Genomic DNA, 24,784 nt, shown 5'->3' on the forward strand with positions numbered 1-24,784 from the left:
ACTATAAAGCCACAGTGAGGCTCATGATATGTATGTTAACAGTTTCAATTGCCCTAATCCTTTCTGATGTTGCTTTTTAATTCTCAGTTACATCCTGACATGCCCCACTTGTATCCCTTCACAGTCAAGCCCGAGATGTATTTTGGGCAGTTTTATCACTTGACACCAAACACCAGGTGACAGGAGAATTATGCAAGGCATGCTATCGTCAAATGCTTGCTAGATCTGAGCACACTGACTTTTGCCAGTTCCTACGAGTATTGTTTTCTCTCTGGTACCTTATCCTAGCTTGGCAGAGAGTTAGCTGGCTATTTGATTATAGAGATGAGTTTTGTGGGCAAGCCCAACCCTGCACTCCCTATATTAATGCATATGCTTGTTGCAGGCCAAAACTGTGATTTCCCATCATGCACATCTGTTCCTGCATTGGTTAACATAATGGCCAGAGGGAGTTTAAACTAATTACCTGCTTTCACTCACACTAAGAATGGTGGCCAGCTTACAGTAGAGTGCCTTCTAGTGAAACGGAAGGAGACTCAGAGTTACGAGCATGATAAATTAATTGACATTTGGAATTCGTTCTTTGGTGTGAAGTGATAAAATTGCCCAAAACACATCTTGTACTGGACTGTGAAGGGCTACAAATGGGGCATGTCATAATGTAACTGAAAATGCTTGAGAATCTGAAAGGCCACTTCAAAGGAAGATAGTGCACAGTCCAAAGTTTACAACAGTACAGTAACAATAAATGTTAGAACGGTGGGTTTGTTGTGGGAAAGGGAGTGGTGTTTCTCTGATGGTTGCAGAGATCTGTGACAGACAATATGTGTATTGAGTAGAGTAGTTTGATGGACTGTTGAGAGCTGGCCCATGCTCTGAATGTAAGCCGAGCAATCATGCTGAAATATCAAGCAAACTGAGAGTGCAATGCAATGATGCAATGCAATCCCAAACCATCCAACATTGAACCAGCATAAAGCTGTTGGATTTGCCTTGGAATCTGATCCTTCATTGCGGAGATTGTCAAAAATATGGGCCTCCTTTAGAGATGTACCACCATGGCCCTGCTTGCAGCATTTCTGATGGGTAATGGTGTTTTACAAGTCTATTAGAACACTGAGAAACTGTCAGCAAATCTGCATTGAGGAGAACCAGTTGAAGTAATTGTATTTTTCAAATAGTAAGAGCTTATGGTATTGGAGATCATGCTGTTTGCTTGTGAAGAGATTTGACCAACTGACAGAAAGTGGGGGTAGGGATAAGAGAGGAATTTTCAGGTTGGTGGCTTGAGGCTGTGATCTCTGGTCCTAGACATCGCTACTAATAAGGCATCAGAGCAGAATTAGGCTAATCAGTCCATTGAGTCTGCTCTGTCATTCCATGATACCTGATCCATTATCCCTCTCAACCCATTCTCCTGCTTTCTCCCCATAACCTTTGCCACCCTTACTAACCAAGAACTGTCAACTTGTGTTTTAAATATACCCAGTGATCTATAACTGGTGTATTGCTAGGGGAATCAGTACTAGGATTGCAGCTGTTTAAAATATGTTAGAGAAATTAAGCAAATATACTGTAGCCAGATTAGTGTACAATACAAAATGAGGTGAAAGGGAAGCTGGGATGAGATTATAAATGTTTTACAAAGATATTGATAAGTGAGTGGGCAAAAAAAATGACATTTGGAATACAATGATGGGAAAATGTGAAGTTGTTTACCTTGGAAGGAAAATCATAAAGCAGATTATTATTTACAAGCCCCATTTCCAGAAAAGTTGGGATATTTTCCAAAATGCAATAAAAACAAAGATCTGTGATATGTTAATTCACGTGAACCTTTATTTAACTGACAAAAGTACAAAGAAAAGATTTTCAATAGTTTTACTGACCAACTTAATTGTATTTTGTAAATATACACAAATTTAGATTTGATGGCTGCAACACACTCAAAAGTTGGGATAGAGGCATGTTTACCATTGTGTTACATCACCTTTCTTTTTATTAACACTTTTTAATCATTTTGGAACTGAGGATACTAATTGTAGTAGATTTGCAATTGGAAATTTTGTCCATTCTTGCTTGATATAAGACTTCAGCTGCTCAACAGTCCGTGGTCTGATTCTCTCTTCATGATGCGCCATACATTTTCAATAAGAGATAGATCTGGACTGGCAGCAGGCCAGTCAAGCACACGCACTCTGTGTCTACAAAGCCATGTCGTTGTAGCCTGTGCAGAATGTGGTCTGGCATTGTCCTGCTGAAATAAGCATAGATGTCCCAGGAAGAGACATCTCCTTGATGGCAACATATGTCTCTCTAAAATCCTAATATACACCTCAGAGTCAATAGTACCTTCATATACATGCAACTCACCCATGCCGTGGGCACTGATGCACCCTCATACCATCACAGATGCTGGCTTTTCCACCTTTCGCTGATAACAATCAGGATGGTCGTTTTCATCTTTGGCACAGAGAACTCGACGCCCATTTTTTCCAAAAACTAGCTGAAATGTGGACTCATCTGACCACAGCACACGGTTCCACAGTCTTTCGGTCCATCTGAGATGAGCTCGGGCCCAGAGAACTCACCAGCGTTTCTGCATAGAGTTGATGTATGGCTTCCTCCTTGCGTAATACTGTTTCAAGTTGCATTTCTGGATGCAGCAACGGACTGTGTTAAGTGACAATGGTTTTCTGAAGTACTCCCGAGCCCAGGTGGCTATAATTGTCACAGTAGCATGACGATTTTTTAGGCAGTGCCGCCTGAGGGCTCGAAGATCATGTGCATTCAACAGTGGTTTCCGACCTTGCCCTTTACGCACTGAGATGTCTCTGAATTCTCTGAATCTTTTCACAATATTATGTACGGTAGATGTTGAAAGACCTAAATTCTCTGCAATCTTGCGTTGGGAAATGCTCCTTTTGAACTAACTAACAATTCTCTCATGGATTTTGGCACAAAGGGGTGAGCCACGACCCATCCTTGCTTGCAAAGACTGAGCCTTTGATGGGCATTCCTTTTATACCCAGTCATGATACCTCACCTGCTACCAATTAGCCTGCTTAATGTGGAGTCTTCCAAACCGGTGTTACTTGAATATTCTGTGCACTTTTCAAACTTATTTTAACTCTCTCCTAACTTTTGTTGAGTGTGTTACAGCCATCAAATTCTAAATTTGTGTATATTTACAAAATACAATTAAGTTGGTAAGTAAAACTATTGAAAATCTTTTCTTTGTACTTTTGTCAGTTAAATAGAGGTTCACGTGAATTAACATATCACAGATTTTTGTTTTTAATGCATTTCAGAAAATATCCCAACTTTTCTGGAAATGGGGGTTGTAAATAGAAAAATCTATATAGCCAAGATGTTTGGGAGCTCTTGTAAATGACATTCAGAAAACTGGAAGGCAGATGCAGTAGACCAATCAAATGCTGATGTTTAGTTAAAGCTAGTTGGAGAATAAAATAAAGAAACCTTGCTAATACTGTACAAGGCACAAGTGAGACCATATCTAGATTACTGATCTTATTGAATGGCAGACCATGCTGAATAGCTTACTGCCATTTCTTATAATCTTGCGTCAGAGAAATCTTTCACACTGTAATAAAAATTCTAATTCACAGGCTTTGGAAGATTGACCTGTATTGCCACAGCTATTTGTGAAGAAAAAAATCTGCTTTGCTGAGTTCATTGAAAGATGGCACAGCTTGAATTTGAAGATAATGGCCTCATTCAGGATTTTAGAAACAATATCAAGACCTCTGAAATGGGGTGTGAGGATTAAGGGACCAGTTAAATGGAGAGATTTGTTTTTCTTGGAGAAGATTGAAGGGGAATTTCAAACAGAGGTTTAAAATCATGAATAGTCTTGATAAGGAGAAATTTATGATGAAAGTTGTTTGCAGAGGAAGGGGTGGTAACTGGAGGATATAGATGTATGATGATTGGCAAAAGAACCAGAGGCGATATGCATGAACAATTTTTGTGATCAAATTTGGACTGGTTAGAAATGTAATAAATGCAGACTTGTAACTTTCAAAAAGTAATCACATAAATATTGCAAAGGAGGAAATGCACAAGGGTTTGGGGAAATGTAAGGAAACGACTTATGCAGCATCACTACATAGACATATTGAGCTGAATGGGCTACTTCTCAACCCTCAGTTCTGTTTAATTGTGTAGTTTAGGTTTTGGGAATAATTTCCCCTTGTCTAAACCTTAGCTGAATATTGGACTTCCTTAGTACATTTTATCAGCCTGCTTCTTTGTCACTTAATAACAGCAGGAACACTTGTACTGAGAAGTGGCTGCAAGAAGATCAGCAAAGCCCTTTCAGAGATAGAGGCCAAATGGAAATTCATTAATAACTGATTTTTTATTCTGTGATGGTGGTCGACTGTAATCCCTTTTTATCATTGGAGTTTTAAAGTAATGTATCTTTGCATTTCATTTTGCAGCCAGCTTGGTGGGCTTCTCTGAGAAGACAAAGTGGTGAAACACCATTTACTTGACAAAAGGAATTTAGCACAGATGTGTTACTGTCAAAGAAATGCATGCTCCACACAGTGAGCACATGCACATTGCCAGAGCTAATATTTCTTTCTTTTAAAATAATTTAATTAGATAAATAGTTAAATTTTTCACATTTTGCACAGTGATTTATTTCACATAATGTGTTTGGTAGATGCAGTGGAAGTTATAGATAAGTTCTTATTAATGGGAAATGAATGCAATTAGAAAGGCCAATGCATAGACTTTGACATCAATTCAGTTCCACTGATGTGGAGATCTGTGGCCTTCTCTCATGGCAGCTTCTTGTACATCTGATTTTTGTGGCTTCACTACTATTTATAGCTGCCATGCCTCTTCATATCCCCTCGTCACTCTGCTGCCTCTCTCCTCATCCAAGACACTTACTAAAGTCTACTAGATTGAGCATTGTTCACAGTCCTAGTATTTCTCAATAACACACAATGCTAGAGGAACTCAGCCGCTATGGAAAAGAGTAAACAGTCAATATTTTGGGTTTAAACTCAAATGGTATTTGTTAATCACTTTTGACATTTAAAATGAATCAATCAGTTGTGACCCAATGTGCACTTCCAAAGCATTTTCCAGTTGAGTGAGGTAGCTACGGGCTGAACTTATTGGTAGTGCGTCTATGCATGTGATATATTAGTACCTATGGATCACTGGGCATGCACAGATGCCAACTGACATACTATGTTCATTTGATGACAGATTTAAAAAAAAACTACTGTGCTATAATGTCTGCAAATAGCACTTGAGGTGAAAGATAGAAGTTTCCTTTGGTGTTACCCTGCTGGGCCATTGCCAGACATTCTCAAGATATCCGCCTTCCAACAAAAATGCATTCTTGAATTTTTCTTCTTTGGATATTGCTTCTCACTGTACTGATTTCCTCACAATCCTTGACCTCAACACCAGCAATAATCTCACTAATCCTGCCCAAATCATCTGCTTGATGATCTGTTCCACTCTCTTTGTCATGTGTCCACTCCTGTCTTGTTCCTGTTTCCACCTTCATTAAATCGCTCCTTAACAGCTCCTCCTCACTCTCTGCTCGTGACTTGGTGCTTGATGCAGTGGACTGAGGCTGGGAGTTATATGGAGAACAAAGTAGAAAGATGCAGCTGGGTATGGTTTGGTGCTCCTACACTATATAAATGAAAATGTTGGCTGAACTTGGAGCAAAGTTGCAAGGCTGCCTGCGATTACAAAATTAGTTAAAAGACTTCTGGATATTATGGAGAAAATATCCTGAGCAGAATCCCAATGTAATGTCATTCAGCTCTTGGGTAATATGATTGTGTGTCACAATGAGACAGTAACACATTATTAAATACCTAGCTTTGAAAATATTATCCCAACATGATCGAGAGAAGTAACAGGTTCGGCACATACTCTTAATAAAAGTCCTAATTAGGCATGTAGAGCTGATGATCTAATTTTGAACATTATGGTCAAGATTGCCTCTGTGTACAATGGTCTTCCATCAACATCCTCTGGACAGATTAAGAAACCATATATTTAACTTCTTTTACATCTGTTACATTTGCTTTTTGTTTTGAATGTGATTACGGGACTGTTGGAGCCTGTGATAACCAGTTTAGAGATTGTTTGGGTATTTCAGCACTCTGCAGTCTCCAGGGCGATTCTGGGAGGCAAGGAACCGCCTGCATGAACATTGTGGCGAGGAGGCTGTGAACCGATGTTTGACTCCATTTGGCTGATTAAAACTTCTGTTCACCTTTTTTATTGTTGCTGAGATCGCTCTGCCACGGAGAGGGGAGATGGCCTTTTTATCACTGGTGAGATCGCTCTTCTACAAAGAGGGGAGTGCTTTTTTATCGCTGGTAGAATCACTCTCCTACGAAGAGGGGAGACTGCCTTTTTCATCATTGATAGGATCACTCTCCTACGAAGAGGGGAGACTGCCTTTTTATCGCTGGTAGAATCACTCTCCTACGAAGAGGGGAGACTGCCTTTTTATCGCTGGTAGAATCACTCTCCTACGAAGAGGGGAGACTGCTTTTTCATCATTGATAGGATCACTCTCCTACGAAGAGGGGAGACTGCTTTTTCATCATTGATAGGATCACTCTCCTACGAAGAGGGGAGACTGCCTTTTTATCGCTGGTAGAATCACTCTCCTACGAAGAGGGGAGACTGCCTTTTTATCGCTGGTAGAATCACTCTCCTACGAAGAGGGGAGACTGCCTTTTTATTGCTGGTATAAAATGTATAAAATTCTAAAGGGATTGGACAGGCTAGATGCAGGAAGATTGTTTCCAATGGTGGGGAAGTCCAGAACAAGGGGTCACAGTTTAAGGATAAAGGGGAAGCCTTTTAGGACCGAGATGAGGAAAAACTTCTTCACACAGAAAGTGGTGAATCTGTGGAATTCTCTGCCACAGGAAACAGTTGAGGCCGGTTCATTGGCTATATTTAAGAGGAAGTTAGATATGGCCCTTGTGTCTAAAGGGATCGGGGGTATGGAGAGAAAGCAGGTGCAGGGTTCTGAGTTGGATGATCAGCCATGATCATACTGAATGGCGGTGCTGGCTCGTTGGGCCAAAAGGCCTACTCCTGCATCTATTTTCTATGTTTCTATGGTAGGATCACTCTCCTATGAAGAGGGGAGATTGCCTTTTTATCGCTGGTAGGATTGCTCTCCTACGAAGAGGGGAGACTAATTTTTTATCGCTGGTAGAATCACTCTCCTACAAAGAGGGGAGACTGTCTCTTTATCGCTGGTAGGATTGCTCTGCTACAATGAGAAAGTTGCCTTGGTTATCTGCATTTTGGATGTAGACATAGACTTGGACTGTGGACTGTTTTTCAGTCTTGTGGGGTTTTTTTTGTATTTGTGCTTTTTGTCTGGTCTTTCCCATTTTTTTGTGTGCAATGGAGGGGGAACTGAGGTTCGATGTGCATGTTCCATTTTTGTTCATTGTTTTTTTTTGTGGAGGGAAGAGGGATTTGGGATTTGATGATCGTACTACCGTTCTTTTCTTTCTTGGTTTCATGGCTATCTGGAGAAGAAGAATTTCAGAGTTGTATGCTTTGATATTAAATGAACCTTTGAATTTTAATATAACTAGGAATAAGATGGTATCCCTGTTTTCCAACTGTATTTGTTTCTCTGAAAGTTTCGTGCCAAACATCTTCAATTTAGTGGACCATCCAAATCGGAGTTTTGATATCAACACCTTAGGAGAATTAAGCTTATCATGCTGCAGTATCCTACAATTTGTGATTCTCTGAAGTTGTGAGAAAATCATTTTCCCTTACAGACTCCTCATTTGAGGTCTGTATAAGAAATCGTTCACATGGAACAAAACTTCTATTTCACCAGATTGAAAAGCCTTTAGATGTGAAATAAAATACTCACTGAAAATGAGATTGACACTCTGATAGACTCCATAGAGCAAACTAATTAGACAGTCTGTAGAAGCTGTTCCTTAAGTGACTTATTTTAATAGTCTTGGAAAATATATGACAGGAACAATAACTCAAACAGTGTTTATATTTACTGTTATATTCAGACAAATACATTATTGGAACAGAATTTGCATGCTTTAAATTCCTCAGGAAAATTGTGCACTACTGGTTTTAAAATTAGAGGAAAAAATTACTGACAAGTTAGATTTATTTGAATTTCCAATAGAGTTTAAAATAATAAAATTGATTACCTTTTAAGTTAAACTACTGACAAATAACAAAAAGGTACTGTTTAATCTTTGTAACTCAGCACGCTGCTTCTCAGTTTTAATAGATAATCTCATTAGTGCTGATGGTAAAAGATTAACGTTTATTATTTGATACTCAAACATTGAATAACTTAGCATGTTTTGTACAGCATCATTAGTTGGAGATCTGTGAATTATTCCAGGTATAGCAAACATCAGATAAATAAAAGTTTGGTAAATGTGACATATTTATCTTCTCTTTAACATTAACAGAAGTTGGGGTGAATATTGTAAAACGTCAGTTGTAGCTATGGAATAATGAAGGTCTCAAGAATGAATTCATGACCTTCTGGCTAATAATTTCTGTATTACTCTTGGAAAATGTTATTAAAAGTAAAGCTGGAAAAATATGTGAGCCTCCAAATCTCTAAAACATCTCATTCCTCCCAGTTACATTGCATGCAGTTCGCTGATTAGGCCTAAACAGTTGTACTTGAATTGACCTTAAATGCTGTCTCTGTATTAAGTACTGTCATAAATGGGCATGTATTCTCATTAAGTATATTCAGTATACTGCTAGTCTTCAACAGAGAATGGTATTAAAATGAATTGGGTTTGATTTCTGAAAATAATTGGGTTTTGTTTTTTGGTTTTTTTTTCATGTGTTTTTTGGTCTTTTGGTCACTTCCGATTTCAGTTCACCACAATTTGGGAACATTTGGCCAAGTCTTCACTGGCGAAAGACATTACCCTCTCATAAAAGAGGATGTCCAGTTCTTGTGTATATACAGTTTTCAGTATCTTGAAGTCATGCACAATCTTTTGATAATGCACATCAACTTCAGCAGAAAAGCTTCAGCAAAATTATTTTTGGATTTCCATATTTTATAGGAATTTAAGTCCATATGAGCTGGCTTCCTAAGATGTAATAATTATTGAAAAGTTTATTTAAGATTACTTCAGTGTAATAAATTGACCTCGCCACACAAACCCACAGTCATTTGCTCATGATGTTTATGGTAGTACAATAATACAACCTTTAGCTTGGCCTGGTCCAAACAGGTTGACGTCACAGTAAAGAAAGCTCCTGCACTTCCTTGGGAGGCCAAAGAAATTTGACCTTTAGTACATGTTACAGATGCATCTTAGAAAGCATCCTTTCCAGGTGCATCATGGCTTGGTATGGCAACTTCTCTTCCTGTGACAGCAAGAAATTCAGAGACCTGTGAGCAAAGAAACCAGTCTTCTCTCCATGCACTTACTGCTGCCTCAGTCCAGCATAATCAAATACCTCACCAACCCCAGGCATTCTCTCCTCCTTTCCCACCCTCCATTGTGCAGGAGATAAAAAAGCCTGAAAGCATATACCACCAGGCACAAGGACAGCTTCGATCCCGCTGTTGTAAGGATTGAATGGTTCCCTAGTAGGATAAGATGGACTCTCGATCTCACAATCCACATAGTTATGATCTTGCACTTTGTCTACCTTTACTGCACTTTCTCTGTAAACATTTTATCTGCATTCTAATATTGTTGTACCTTATACTACCTCAGAGCACTGTTGTAAGGAATTGATTTGTACGAACATATGCAAGACAATTTTTCCACTGTACCTTGGCATATGTGACAATAGTAATCCAGGTTACCAATTTTATGACAGTGGTTTTACCCATCATATACATACCAGTCAAAAAGGTACACCATTCCCCTGTCTAGCACTTGATCCATAGCCCATCAGCTCACTGCTCTTTAAGTATGCATCTTTTTATAACTAGGAGGGTTTCTGCCCCTACTGCCCTTTCAGTCAGTGAATATCTTCTGAATGATTTTCTTTTTGTCATATCCCTACTTAGCAGTATTATCTTTGTCTATTACTTTATATCTCTGCTCCCTGGATTTTGAACCTCTGAGAAGGAAAATAAATCCTTTCTATTCATTTTATCCAGGCTGCTCATAATTTTATACGCCTCAGTTGAGTTCCCTGAGCTTCCTTTAGTCCAAAGAAATGACAATAGCTCTTTGTAGTCAGATTTTCCAGTCCTAGAAACATCCCTGTTAATTTCCTTTGCACTCTCCCCGGTGCAATTGCTTCTTTGTTGTCAGGCTGTGACCAAAACTAAAGCTGTACCCTAACAGGTGTTTCATACAACTGTAGCATAACCATCCTGCCTTAACAAAGCTTGTAGGATTTTCTCACCCACCTTTATCTGGCTCTCCTAATACTTTCTAAATTAATGACTGTGGTTGATCTTGTGCATGATAGTGTGAAACAATAATGTACCTCTAACATCTGTGTATTAGTATTAGCCGTCTCTATTTCCTGAGGAGGCGGAGGTCCTTTTAACATCTTGCCGGACGATGCTGAGGATGTTCTACGAGGCTGTGGTGGCCAGTGCTATCATGTTTGCTGTTGTGTGCTGGGGCAGCAGACTGAGGGTAGCAGACACCAACAGAATCAACAAACTCATTCGTATGGCCAGTGATGTTGTGGGGGTGGAACTGGACTCTCTGAAGGTGGTATCTGAAAAGAGGATGCTGTCCAAGTTGCATGCCATTTTGGACAATGACTCCCATCCACTCCATAATGTACTGGTTAGGCGCAGGATTACATTCAGCCAGAGATTCATTCCACCGAGAAGTTACACTGAGCGTCATAGGAAGTCATTCCTATCTGTGGCCATCAAACTTTACAACTCCTCCCTAGGAGTGTCAGACACCCTGAGCCAATAGGCTGGTCGTGGACTTATTTCTACTGGGCATGATTAACATTATTTAATTATTTATGGTTTTATGTTGCTATATTTCTTCACTATTCTTGGTTGGTGCGGCTGTAATGAAACCCAGTTTCCCTCGGGATCAATGAAGTATGTCTGTCTGTCTGTCAACATTATGCTAGTTTTGTAGAATGCATTTCTTGCTTATTTTAAGGCTGATGAAGAGAAGTTTGACAGTTCTTATTTTGAGTATGTGGCAGGAAAGATCCACAAGTTGAAGTGATCACCTTGGCAGTATATAAAATGATATTGGATTGGGAGGCATTATTATGATGACTGTTAAAAATGAAGGGGAAACATGCCTTTAAGGTAATCGGTAGAAACGTTAAAAGGATGCTAAGGAAAAATATGTTCTACTCTGAGGATGTTGTGGATCTGGAACTCAACATTAAAAAGTGTACCAAAGGTATTCTTTGCAATTATAATCATTGATCCTATAAACTGTGAACAATTTTCAAAAGTGAAATTAACTAGATTGTTGTTTTTTGGCTACATGGTCATGAGCTGAGTAATTTCCATATTTTTAAGCTTAAGTACGTGAACGACTGGTATTTGAGGAATTATGAAAGTATGAACACTGCATTCTTCAGGGACCAGCCCTTCTCTGACCGTATGATGAGAGAAGGTCATTGATGCTGTGGCTAAAGAATATTTGATCTGATTAACTCTATCCAGATGCTGAAATTATTTTCATTCAATGGTCTTGATCATTTTTCTTAATACTGGGTATGATGGCAGTCACTCAAATTGTCTTGATTCCCATTTACTTAAGTATCAGTAGGGCTCGTGAAGCCATATTCAAATGCAACATTAACTTCGCATACACTTTTGCTGTTCAGCTTGTGCATTCATGTTTGGATCAGGATGGATGAGGTGTGAATCCATTTCATCTTAATAGAACCCAAACTGACTGTTGTTACATCTGTTAACTCTTACATTATTTTGTTAGTTTGGTGCTATCTGTTAGAATAGTAATTAGTCAGTACCATGTTTTGTGCCCTTTGTGTTGGATATGTTTAAGCAACTTCCAATACTGACATGTAGTTTCCAGCGCTATGCCTGGTTAGATGCACAGTCTGTCTGGAGCACAGGTATTCAAAGGTTTAGCCTTTGCTGTGCTTTGGAGTGAATTAAATCAGCAAAAGATTGTTTTAAGTGGTGAGGATCTCAGGGGTAGGACAAGGAAGATTATGTAGGGAGTAGTTCTTGTAGACAGCATTTTTAATTGAAGTTTATAGATTCTGATGTGACATGTGACCTGTTTAAATGTGTTGCTTGTCTCTGACAGCCAAAGGAAAAATAAACTAGGAAAATATAATTGGTCATCTTCACCATACAGATTTCACCTTTTGTACTCGCTTCCATGCCCACTTAATCCAGCCTTACCATTTCATGACCTTTATGTGGCCCATTAAATGATTTGTCAGCTGAAGTTAGCAGATTTGAATCTTACAAATTGTGATGACTAGGTTTGATGCAAAGTTCACTGTAACCCAAAGTCTGTGCTAAGTTAACCTTGCAGCAATTTGTCTTCCTACACCTTGTTGTAAAGGAAAGCATATTTGACTGAGAACTTAAGTAACTTGGAATGTTTATATATCAGTCTGAACCCATGACCATAAGACATAGGAGCTGAATAATGCTATTCAGTCCATCAAGTCTGCTTTGCTTTTTGATCATGGCTGACATATTTTCCCTCTCAACCCCATTCTCCGGCCTTTCCCCCCATAATATATGAAAAAGAATTTCACACAAGTGGGTTATTTAATATGAGCTATATTGGGCTGCCCAAAAACCCTCCTCGCAGTGCTAGAAACCCAAGTGTCTAGGTGGAGTTTGCACCATCTGCTCGTGATTGCATGTATTTCCTCCTACATCACAGATGTGTGTGGGTTGGTAGGTTAGTAAGTCACTGTAAATTACTCATAGTTCATAGGTGAAAGGTAGAATCTGGGGAGAGTTGATTAGAAGGTAAAGAGAATAAAGAATGGGATGAATGCAGGATTAATCTATGGGTGGTTGATGGTCAGTACAGACTCAGTAGGCCAATTGGCTTGATTCTATGCTGTATCTCTTTATGACACAGTGACTTCAAAAAATCCCATCATGTGGTCTTGTTAGAATGAGCCCTAAAATACCATACCTCCTTGCGCTTTTTCACAAAGTATTTAACAAAGTGGGTCACATTTCATTAAATTATCTGTCTTAGACTTGTTTCTTATCACTAGAGTTGTGAGATTTTCAGTCAATTTATATCTGGACTGGAATGTTTAAATTAAATAACAACAGGGTAAATTTTGGATACTCTTTAAGTATGCATTAGCCCAATAAATTCTTCAGAATACCTGCTGTTGTTTTCAACAATTATATGGAGAACTAATCCAACAGGAAGAATGGGTGTAAAAATTGTTAAATTTCAGCAAATGTTTTCATTGGTGATACAAAAGAATTAAACGCAGCAGCAAATTAGTAGTTAGCATGATGTCTTAGAGATGTTATTAGACCACAACACTTGGATGATTCTGAGAGGAAAATATTAAAACTTAAGATCTCACAAACAAGGAAAAATAAGTTTAGTGATTTGGGCAAAGAAAACCAAATTTTGGTTTGGAGAGGCCAGAGTTTAACATTGAGATATCAATTTAATTGCAATAAGGTTTTATTACTCCTGTACTGAAATCCTTCATAATAAAGTGCAACTTGCCTACTTAATTTCTTGCTGTGTGTTGACCTTTAGTGACTTACATACAGATACATGTTACATTGAACACCATCACTGTCCAGCATCTCTCCTCACTTAACAAGTACTCAGCTTTTCTGTTCTTGGTAACAAGGTTAATGACCTCACATTTTCCACATTATATTCCATCTGCTATGTTCTCACCCAGTCACTTAGCACGTGCATATCCACAGAGATAGTACCAAAGGTGAGGATCAAATTCAGCTCACTGGAGCTGAGAGGCAGCAGTATTACTTGCTGTGCCATTTTGCCACATCCTGAAAGAAGTTCAGGAAACTGGTCAATATGGTTCTACTTTCATAAATCCACATTAGTCTTGCTCAATCCTATTATTCTTTTCAAGGTGTTATAGATTTATCAGACATAAATAATTGGCAGACAGGTGACATTAGTGTGTATAGTTAATGGGTCTCCCAACTCTTCCTACTTTACTGGATAGAATAAATCAAGAAACAGCAGGACCTTGTAATAAGAATAATGCAATAATCAGGAGACTTCAGATCTTCATACACACTGGACAAATCAAGTCATCAAATCTTGTATGGAAGATGATTTCATAGAATGTATTTGACTATTTACTGCGAAATAAGCTGGGGGCCAATTAGAATATTTTAGATTTTACCCAATTTAAGTGAACAAAACGTAGAAGTTTTTTTTTAAGAAGGAACGTATCCTCAGGGAAAAGTGATCCAAGGATTTCTTTCACTGACTCTGTCAGTGGCATCTGAGAGCTAAACTTGAGTGTTAAACACAGTTGCATAGGTACTTAGAGGTAAACTAGCTAAGTGAATTGAGAAATTAGATTAAATATCATCCGCAGATGAACAATGGTACATCTTATGCCCTCACTTAGGAGTCTTCCCCACTTTGTTAAGCTGGACAGGTAGATAACTCTAGTCCCTGCGTTGCTGTAGTAGAAGTTTTATTATTCACCACCATGTTACAGTACGCAAGGAGCTGGTTTGATGTCATCCTTTGTATGGACCAAGACAGATTCACCATGCCTGCTGTGTTGCTTTTCAAGGCAGGAGGTCATGAGACTGGGCCACTGTTTCTGCAGTGCTAGTTCTGACGATGTTCACAGCCAAGAGTTTGTGTGCATTCCCCAAGCAGGCGTCTCCTGCGATGACCCATCCCAGTGCTGACCTCTGTGTAAAGGGAGGACTTGGAGGCCCGTAATGTTGCTTGAGTACCTTGTGTATGCGTATATGTCCCTTCTTTGCAGGAGCAGAATCTCAGCTCTTGGGTTGAGTACCAGAATATTGGTGGCTAGGGACCTGAGGTGAGGGTGGTGAGTCACAGCTTCTGGAGTGGTAATTTCCTTCCTGTTGTTCAGAAATTCATCACACTCACTGACCTTGGGGAGAGCTAAGCAACACACACACAAAATACTGGAGGAACTCAGCAGGTCAGGCAGCATCTATGGAATAGAGTAAACAGTCGAAGTTTCAGGCTGATACCCTTCATCAGGACTGTAGAAAAAAGGGGGGGAAGTCAGAATAAGAATGGGGGGAGGGGAGGAAGAAACACAAAGTTGTAAGTGATAGGTGAAACCCAGAGGGGAGAGGGGTGACATAAAGAACTGGGAAGTCAATTAGCACCACCTATCACAGATGCTGCCTGGTCTGTTGATCTCTTTCAGCATTTTGTGTGTGTTGCTAGGGTTTCCAGCATCTGCAGATTTTCTCTTGTTAGGTAGGGAGAGCTAAAAGGGTCTTTCCATCAGCCTCTTGCTCTTTGCAGAACACTCTGTGAAACACCTGCAGGTGTTCTAAGTGTGTAAGATGAAGCATCATCAGTTGTATTGAAGAAGTTGAAAAAAGATGATTTAGCTAGAGACATTAATCTGATGTCATAACTCCTCATCATCTTCTCACGATGGCCTTCTGGGCAATCATTGATGAGGTAAATCCATGGAAATGACTTGCCGGTGGAGATTTCCCCACAGATCTCAGTACCGGAAGAGGTGGCAACTAGAGAGGAAGAGGATTCAGCTGCCCCTCAGCTATGCTGTAATGAGGTACTTGTGTTATTCCTCACAGAACAGGGAGGTAGGCCAACATAAAGAGATGCAGTGTGTTTGTTGCTGTCACATTCAGAGCTCTGGGTGACTGCATTACAGTCCTCGCCCAGTGGCTGGTTGAAGAACAGCAATGGAAACATATGGAGTGTTCTTTGAGGAAGACCCTTCACTCCTCGAGAGATTTCTCCCTGAAGCCTCTACACTTCTGGATAGGCTATAGTTTCTGATGTAGTGGGCACTGTTCGTTAGGATCTTCTGATGCTTTGGAATCGTTCTTTTGGATAGTGTTGTCCACCTCAGTTTTGTGCACCAGGACAGGGCCTCTAACAGGTTTCTCTGATTTAGAAGTGTCTCTACTTTTTGTGAAGGCTGAGGAAAGTCCATCTCCCACCCCCCATCCTCATCACATTCTACAGGGGTTGTATTGAGAGCATCCTGAGCAGCTGCATCACTGCCTGGTTCGGAAATTGCACCATCTCGGATTGCAAGACCCTGCCGCGAATAGTGAAGTCAGCTGAGAAGATCATCGGCATCTCTCTTCCCGCCATCACAGACATTTACATTACACGCTGCACCCACAAAGCAAACAACATTATGAAGGACCCCATGCACCCCTCATACAATCTCTTCTCCCTCCTGCCGTCTGGGAAAGGGCTCCGAAGCACTCGGGCTTTCACAGTCAGACTATGTAACAGTTTCTTCCCCCAAGCTATCAGACTCCTCAACACCCGAAGCCTGGTCTGACACCAACTTACTGCCCTATTGTCCTGTTTATTATTTATTGTAATGCCTGCATTGTTTTGTGCACTTTATTGCAGTCCTGGGTTGGTCTGCAGTCTAGTGCAGTTGTTGTGTGTTTTTTTACATAGTTCAGTCTAGTTTTTGTACTGTGTCATATAACACCATGGTCCTAAAAAAACATTCACATTTTTACTATGTACTGGACCAGTAGTTATGATCGAAATGACAATAAAGGTGACTTGACTTAAGTGGTGCTGAGCTAGAGGTGGTCACAATATTATATCCAATATTGCTTCCATTGTATATCGTTTGTAGAAATCAGTCAGTTAGAAGCAATTTGTTGGAATTGAGAGTGTTTCAATCAATATTTGAATCAATGTTAGAATGCCGAGGAGTACTGTCTTTTTACTATCCTGTCTAGCTTAAGGGGCTCTTGAGTGAAGGCGGAATAGTACACCTTTAAAGCTGAGAAATAAAAGTTCTACGAGGAAAAAATGTATCACTGTTTATGATAGTAATTGATTAAAAAGAAATGCTCACAGTCTAGTGAGCCTGACGGTTTAGATAAATCCATGGATCACCAAAAAGAAACTGATTTTTTAAAATAACTGAATCTCAGAGTAAACAGAATGGAAATAAAAGAATAAATTGTTGGACAATTGTTTAAAGGGAAAGTGTATGAAAATAAACATGGCTGCTTTAGAGGCTTTGAAAGAAAAATTAGTAATGTGGAATAAAGACCATAAGATATAGGAGCAGGATTAGGCCATTTGGCCCATTGAGTCTGCTCTACCATTTCATCATAGCTGATCCATTTTCCTTTCAGCCCCAATCTCCTGCCATCTTCCCATATCCCTTCAGGCCCTGACCAATCAAGAATCTATCAACCTCAGCCTTAAATATATATTGTTATGTATCCCGTAACTGGATAACTTACCAGCAAAGAGAGAGAGGTCTGTTGAAGTCTGATGTCACTATTTTCAAACGTTTTTATTTATAAAGGGGCACAAAAGTAAGGTTAATGCAAACATTCAGATAATGCACATCACCAATACGCAATCTAAAGCCCGGATATAGTCATAATCATCATTAATCTCGGCTGTTGTTTAGGGGATATTATTTTTGTCCATTGGAAATCTAAAGAGTCATTCAGAAGTCTTTCGAGGAATTTGCTGGGTTTCACGTGTCTTAGAGGGATCGGTGAGAACGAAAAGAAGACTTGCCCGTATCTTTTTGACCACTCCGTTAAAATCAGGGGAGCGTTGGTTTCCCCGTTGTTAGTTCGAAGTCCTTCTCGGTAGTATCAGCCACCCGCTCCCCAGGCAAAGGAGTTAGGAGCACACGTGGCGTTGAGTGGCTTCCAGCTCTCACGGGAGCGTTGAGCGAGCAAGTTCCTCTGGTGCATCGCTAGGGTACTGCCTCCTGCAGTCCGCTTTTATCTTTACTGGCAGAGTTGTAGCTGTCCATCAAAGTAGTGGGATGCAATCTCCACCCCCACATGGCCCGAGGGTGTTCAGGTTCATGGTAGTTGTCACGTAGCCGGGACTTGTGCCTCTAAGAACAAATGGTCAAAACCGTTGCATTGTCTCTCACTTCCGAGTCCCGAATTAATAGCGATCTTGTGATTCTCCGGAAGGAGGGGGCTGCTCCCGCTCCTTCGGCCCCTCAGAGCTGTGGTACCTTCATAAAAATTTTAAGAACTTGGCCTCCACAGTTCACTGTGGCAAAGGATTCCACAGATTCACAACCCTTGGGCTAAGGAAATTCCTCCTCATCTCCATGTTAAAAGAACACCCTTCCATTCTCAGGCTGTGCGCTCTGGTCTTAGACCCTTACACCACAGGAAACATCCTCTCCACATCCACTCTATCAAGGCCTTTCACCATTTGATAAGTTTCAATGAAGTCACCCCTCATTCTTCTAAATGCTCTTTATATGACAAGCCATTCAATCCTGGAATAATTTTTGTGAACCTCCTTTTAACCCTCTCCTGTTTCAGCACATTCTTTTTAAGATAAGGGGCCCAAACCTGCTCACAATAGTCCAAGTGAGGACTCACCACTGTTTCATAAAGTTTCAACATTACATCCTTGATTTATATTTTAGTTCTCTTGAAATGAATTGCATTTGCCTTCCTCACCACTGACTCAATCTGAAAATTAACCTTTAGGGAATCGTGCACAAGGACTCCCAAGCCCCTTTGCGCCTCAGTGTTTTGAATTTTCTCTCCATTTAGAAAATGGTCAACCCTTTCATTTCTTCTATCAAAGTACATGACCATACACTTACTAACACTGTATTCCATCTGCCATTTCTTTGCCCATTCTCCCAATCTAAGTCCTTCTGTAGCTTCTCTACCTCCTCAAAACTAGCTGCCCCTCCACCCATCTTCATATTATCTGCAAACTTTGCAACCAAATCATCAATTCCATCATTGAAATCATTGACATATAACTTAAAAAGAGTTGGTTACAACACAGATCTTTGTGGAACACAACTAGTCACTGGCAACCAGACAGAAAAGGCTCCCTTTATTCCCATTCTTTGCCTCCTGCCAATCAGCCACTGCTTTTCCCATACTAGAGTATTTCCTGTAATACCATAGGCTCATAACTTATTAAGCAGCCTCATGTGTGGCACCTTGTCAAAGGCCTTCTGAAAATCCAAGTAACCAACACCAACCAATTCCCTTTTGTCTTATCATGCTTGTTACTTCTTCAAAGAATTTCAACAGATTTGTCAGGCAAGATTTTCTCTTGAGGAAACCATGCTGACTACAGCCTATTTTATCATGTGCTTCTAAGTACCCTGAGACCTCATCATTTATAATCGACCCCAACATCTTCCCAATCACTGCGGTCAGACTAACTGACCTGTAGTTTCCCTTTCTTCTCCCTCCCTCCCTTCTTAAAGAGTGGAGTTTTGCAATTTTCCAGTCTTCTGGAACCATTTCAGAATCTAGTGATTCTTGATCATTACCAATACCTTGATCTCTTCAGCCATCTCTTTCAGAACCCCTAAAGTATACACCAACTGGTCCAGGTGACTTATCTACCTTCAGACCTCTCAGTTTCCAAAGTACCTTCTCTCTAGTTATGGTAACATGACACACCTTATGCCACCAACATCTGGAACTTCCACCATACTGCTAATCTCTTCTGTAGTGAAGACTGATGCAAAATACTTATTCAGTTTGTCCACTATTCCCCATTTCTACCTTTCCAGCATTATTTCCCAGAGGTCTAATATCCACTCTCATCTCTCTTTTACACTTTATGTACCTGGAGAAACTTTTGGTATCCTCTTGGATATTATTGGCCAGCTTTCATATCCCATTCTTTACCTTAATGATTTTTTTTTAGTTGCCTTCTGCTGGATTTTAAAAGCATTCCAATCCCTTAACTTCCTACTATTCTTTGTTCTCTTATATGCCTTCTCATTGGCCTTTATGCTGGCTTTGACTTCTCTTGTTAGCCAGGGTTGTGTCATCTTTCCTTTAAAGTACTTCTTCCTCTTTGGTATGTATATATTCTGTCCCTATCAAATTGCTTCCAAAAATGCTCACCATTGCTGCTCTGCCATCACCCCTGCCCATGTTCTTTTCCAGTCGGTTCCAGCCAACTCCTCTCTCATGCCTCTGTAATTCCCTTTTTTTTCCCACTCTGATACTGTTACATTTGACTTCAGCTTCTCCTTCTGAAATTTCAGTGTGAATTTGATCATATTATGATCACATTTTCCTAAGGGTTCTTTTACCTTAAGCTCGCTGATCAATTCTGGTTCATTGCACAACACCCAATCCAGAATAGCTGATGCTCTACTGGGTTCAACCACGAGCTGCCCTGAAAAGCCATTTCGGAGGCACTCAAAAAATTCCCTCTCCTGTAATCCAGCACCAACCTGATTTCTCAGTCTATCTGCAAATTGAATTCACCATAGAGATGAAAGCTGGCATGTTAAATAAGTATATTCTATCTGTTTTCATAATCCAAGATGCTAAAAAGCATTCTGGATATAATAAGGAAACAAATGACTAATAAGTGAGGAATTTTAATTTGTGTAAGTAAAATAGAAACTCAAAACTGGAAAGCTTTGATGGCAGGCTGGAATAATGCAAGTGCAGGAAAACAAAAATATAATTACAGACCATTTCTCCCAACATCATTTGTTGGGAATATGTTGAAAACCATTTAGGAAGAAAATGATAATAAATATAAAAATGCAATATTGTCTTATGAGAGGAAAACTATGCTGGACAAATTTTTCAGCTGATGGTCAACAGTCAGGTGAACATGGCTTATTTTTAGAAATTGATGGAGATCAGTGTGGACAGAGGACTAATTAACAGACTGAAAGCTAACAATAAACAGAGCATTTTCATGCCTGTTGCTTAGGTCTTGGCTATGCATGGTCAACATTACTGATATGGATGAAGGGACTAAATTCACCTACAGCCAAATTCCGCACCCCCCCCCCCCCCCCCGCTCCAGCAATGGATTGTAATTGTGTAAGAAAATGTTTTTTCTAATGTTATTTAGCTTCTGTAGCCAAACTAAGTCCTCAGATTCTTGACCCCTTTGCTAATGAGAATACGGTAGTTTCTCACTTTCAACTTTGTATATAGTCTGTTTGATGTTTAAATATCTCTCACTGAGATCCCCAGTGCATGTTTCTGTTCCATGGAGAACAACCCTCGCTTTGTCATTCTATCCACAAAACTAAAATCTTTTATTCCTGGAATCATTCTAGTAATCTCTTCTACACATTTTCTAAGGCTATTATGGCTTTCCTAAACTATGGCAACATACTCCATCTGTAGCCAAGTCAGGAAAGGTTCTTTATAACTTTTACTCTGTTTCTATTTTTATAAAGCCCAGGTTTCTGAATCACTTTTTAATCCATTGTGCACAATATACACAGATCTCTCCATTTTTCTTTTATAATCGTATCCTTCAGTTTATATTGTTTCTCTTTGTTTTTCTCTCATGAAATGTAACATCCCCCATTTTACAGCATTGAAGGTACACATCTCCCTATTCTACAACCTGCTTATATTTTCTGGAAACCTGTTAACGTTTGTTTAGAACTGAGAACAGCAGAAATATATTCATTTGTGGAATTGAGTGTCTGTGGAAATTGTCTGATTTGGAGATTAAGCAGAAAAATTGAATTAAAAGATCATTTACAATGCTGCTGAGGATACAACACTCTTGAAGGTTTTGTGGTCTGCTTCCACTTTTCAGTTTTCTTTGGCAAAAATAGTTTTCTTGAAGATACTCTTGCACTCCATTTAACATTGAGCAATATTACCATTGCCAAATACGCACACCAATAACAACCTGTTGTTCAGTTATTTTTATTGGACTGAGGGCATTGGATTTGTGTCTGCAAGAGTAGACCAGGGTGGTGCTCTGTGGTAAATGACTCCTTCCCAGCTGTCCAAAGAGTCTACAAGACACTTGTCCCCAGTGTGATAGAATACTTCCCACTTGTTTGCATTTACAACACTCAAGAAGCTCCACAACGTCAGGACAAAGAAGTCTGCTTGTCATCCCATTCCAATGCCTTAACATTCACTACCCCCCTCCCAATATTTATTCATTATCATTTTGAATTCCATGATTAAATTTGTCCCCACTAAATCTACCACCACACCATTTCTCCAATCCCAGCAGTGTATTGTAGATTCTGTGTAAGGAAAATTATGCCATGGATGTTGCTGCAATGATCCTAAAAGACAATGTCCGACTTGCACTCCCAAATGATTTGGAAATGTATTGATATTTCTTCAGTGTCATGTGATCATTTGGGAATACCTTCACAGTAAAATTAGAGTACCAAGGAGCTCACCTCCACCTTATTAGTGTGGTGCAATAAATCCAGGTTTTAATCAGGTTCTTTAATTCAGCAAAAAAATTGTAGGCTTTGAGAATCTTCAAATAGAAAGATATCAATCAATAGTATGATCCCCCTATTGTGCTTAGTTTTTAACTGAACCATTTTCATGCTGTGTTCTTTTGGAAAACTACTAGATTATTTTTCAAAATGTTCTCATGATTCTAAAAATAGTAGCCCTGAATGAAAAATTTTAAGGAATTTTGACATTCTTTAGTTTTGACTTTTTTCCCTATTTGTAGAAGTTACTGTTTATGTAACTGATACACTGTCAGAAAATATAAGTACATTTTGAATTTGTTTTCTAGCCATGGAATTGTACTCAGCAGGATTTCAGCTGGACTGACTTGAGGTCCTCTGAAATTCCCATTTGTTAAAATGATTATTTAGGACAGTGAAAGTTGAAGTCTGAGCACTTTGTACTTTTAAATATTATCTGCAATCTGCCTTTTAAGTAACTGCACCACTCTGAAAGACATCTTGCCTTGTAAAATTTGAACTGCAATAATGTAATTAGTTATAAAATTGATCACTCAATTTTGTGGATAAATGTTGGCAACATCCTTAGAATTGTCAAACTTTGTATAATAATTTTGGGTGCAAACAATGAACATCATATATAATTTTTTTTACTTTACATAGGGTCAAAAAGAAAATTTATATCCAGTATATACAGATGAAACATCTTCTGCTGACCAGATGAACCAAACAGTCAAGGGTTTTCATCTAAATGTGGATCTCCTCAGTGATGTGCCTTTCACTCTCGCCCCTCATATTCTAGCAATTCATGGGAGTTTTCAAGACCTTCCAGCCAACTTACTGAAGAACATGAATGAAAACTTGGCAAGATTTGGATATGATTTTACTCTTGAAAATTCTGTAATTAGTAATTCCTAAAAGATGAATGTTGCTATGTTGACTGAAGTATGTACCATCCTAAGTATTGAAGTAAAACATCATTGTTGATGTGTTTTGTAATTTGCTATATTAATAATTTTCAATATGTCACTGGCATTGTCCCCTCTTGTGATTCATCTGGAACACTGCAAATGCTTGCATGAAAATCTTAAAACTTTCTGACTTAATTTAATGAATTGCATTTACTTGGGAAATAACCTGGCTAATCACAAAGGACAGGCCACACTTTCCTTAAGATTGGAAGCATAGTGTCTGGGAAGGGGCAAATATTGAGGAAGGGGAAATGGAAATGGTCCTGCTGAAAATGTTTTGTGCTAACTTTTAGTTTTGTAGACCAGGCCATTGTGCTGGAAATTCCCATCTCTGCCAGTAGGGTGCATCAGAGACTTGAATCTTGCCCTTACAATAGGGAGTCCAAATAAAGATGATAGTCTTTGGAAGACTGAGGTAGATTTCCACCTCTTAAGTGTTTTGACATGTAGAAAAAATTGTGAATTGTGAGATGATAAAAGAAATCAGATTATTAACTATTGGTCATTGTCATATACTAAATTATATTATACACATTTGTAAGAAAGTGCGTGGTTTTTTGGCAACTTTTCACTTAAGTCCTTTTATTGGTTTGACAATTTATGTGGTTGTCTAATAGTCCAGAATAATTAATCCAATTAAATAGATCCTCCATTTTGTCAATATCTAAACACAAAATTGCAATAGTGGTGGTGGATGTTAATTTTAAATTTTAAAAAAATACACATGCTTTTGCAGCAGTTGAATGTACGTTGCAACCATATTACACGGAATCTAAATGTAGTTTCACATGAAATTTTGGTGTCCTAATAAAGTGTCTCTTTATTAAAATGGAATGTTTTTACCTTTTCACATGGTCTTTATCACAGGAGAATGAACAACTTGCCCTTGGAAAGTCTGTTTTGTAGATATTTACAGGTATACTAAATTTGAGAGCAATAATTACTTCCTAGTTTCTGCATTAAATATGTCCAGGACAGAGTGATAAAACCTCATTTGTGGTGTACTCTGATGTTATTGACTAGCACTCTTGCTTACTATCAGCGGTGTGCATCTTACTCAGTAACATGGACACCAATCTCCGATGCCTGGGAATCCATGCACTAAACTTGTAAACTGGTAACCCCTTAGAGAGTGCGTTTAAACATATGACACAGGGCAACAGACTTCGGTACTTACCATTACACACTCACTAAACCAGTTTGGGACTTGTCTGTTCAAGTGTAAATCAATTACTAACAAGTTTAATCAATGCTAAACAATCCTTTTCGTACTGAAAAATAGCTTTAACAACTGTGGAGTCACATTACTTTTAAAGAGCCACAGTTCATCAACTAACAAAAATTAGCCAATACACACTGGTTTTGTATTGCTTATTTTAATTCACAGTAATTGGCCAAAATCAGTATGGTCTCATTTTAAGGGGTGATCTTGCTTGTCAAAT

General features: G+C 39.1%; 1 protein-coding gene across 2 annotated transcripts in view; it reads left to right on the forward strand.

Moving 5' to 3' along the window:
• umad1 (UBAP1-MVB12-associated (UMA) domain containing 1) overlaps window positions 1–24,176 on the forward strand; it is a 61,481-nt gene extending 37,305 nt beyond the window's left edge. For both annotated transcript variants that reach the window (XM_059972610.1, XM_059972609.1), the window contains one exon: window positions 23,035–24,176. In XM_059972610.1, coding sequence (XP_059828593.1) covers window positions 23,035–23,289 — 255 coding nt within the window. In that variant the 3' untranslated portion in view covers window positions 23,290–24,176. The remainder of the gene's footprint in view (window positions 1–23,034) is intronic.
• The last annotated feature ends 608 nt before the right edge of the window (window positions 24,177–24,784 follow it).

Source organism: Hypanus sabinus, chromosome 6, assembly GCF_030144855.1.
Source record: "Hypanus sabinus isolate sHypSab1 chromosome 6, sHypSab1.hap1, whole genome shotgun sequence".
NCBI classification, from domain to species: Eukaryota; Metazoa; Chordata; class Chondrichthyes; order Myliobatiformes; family Dasyatidae; genus Hypanus; species Hypanus sabinus.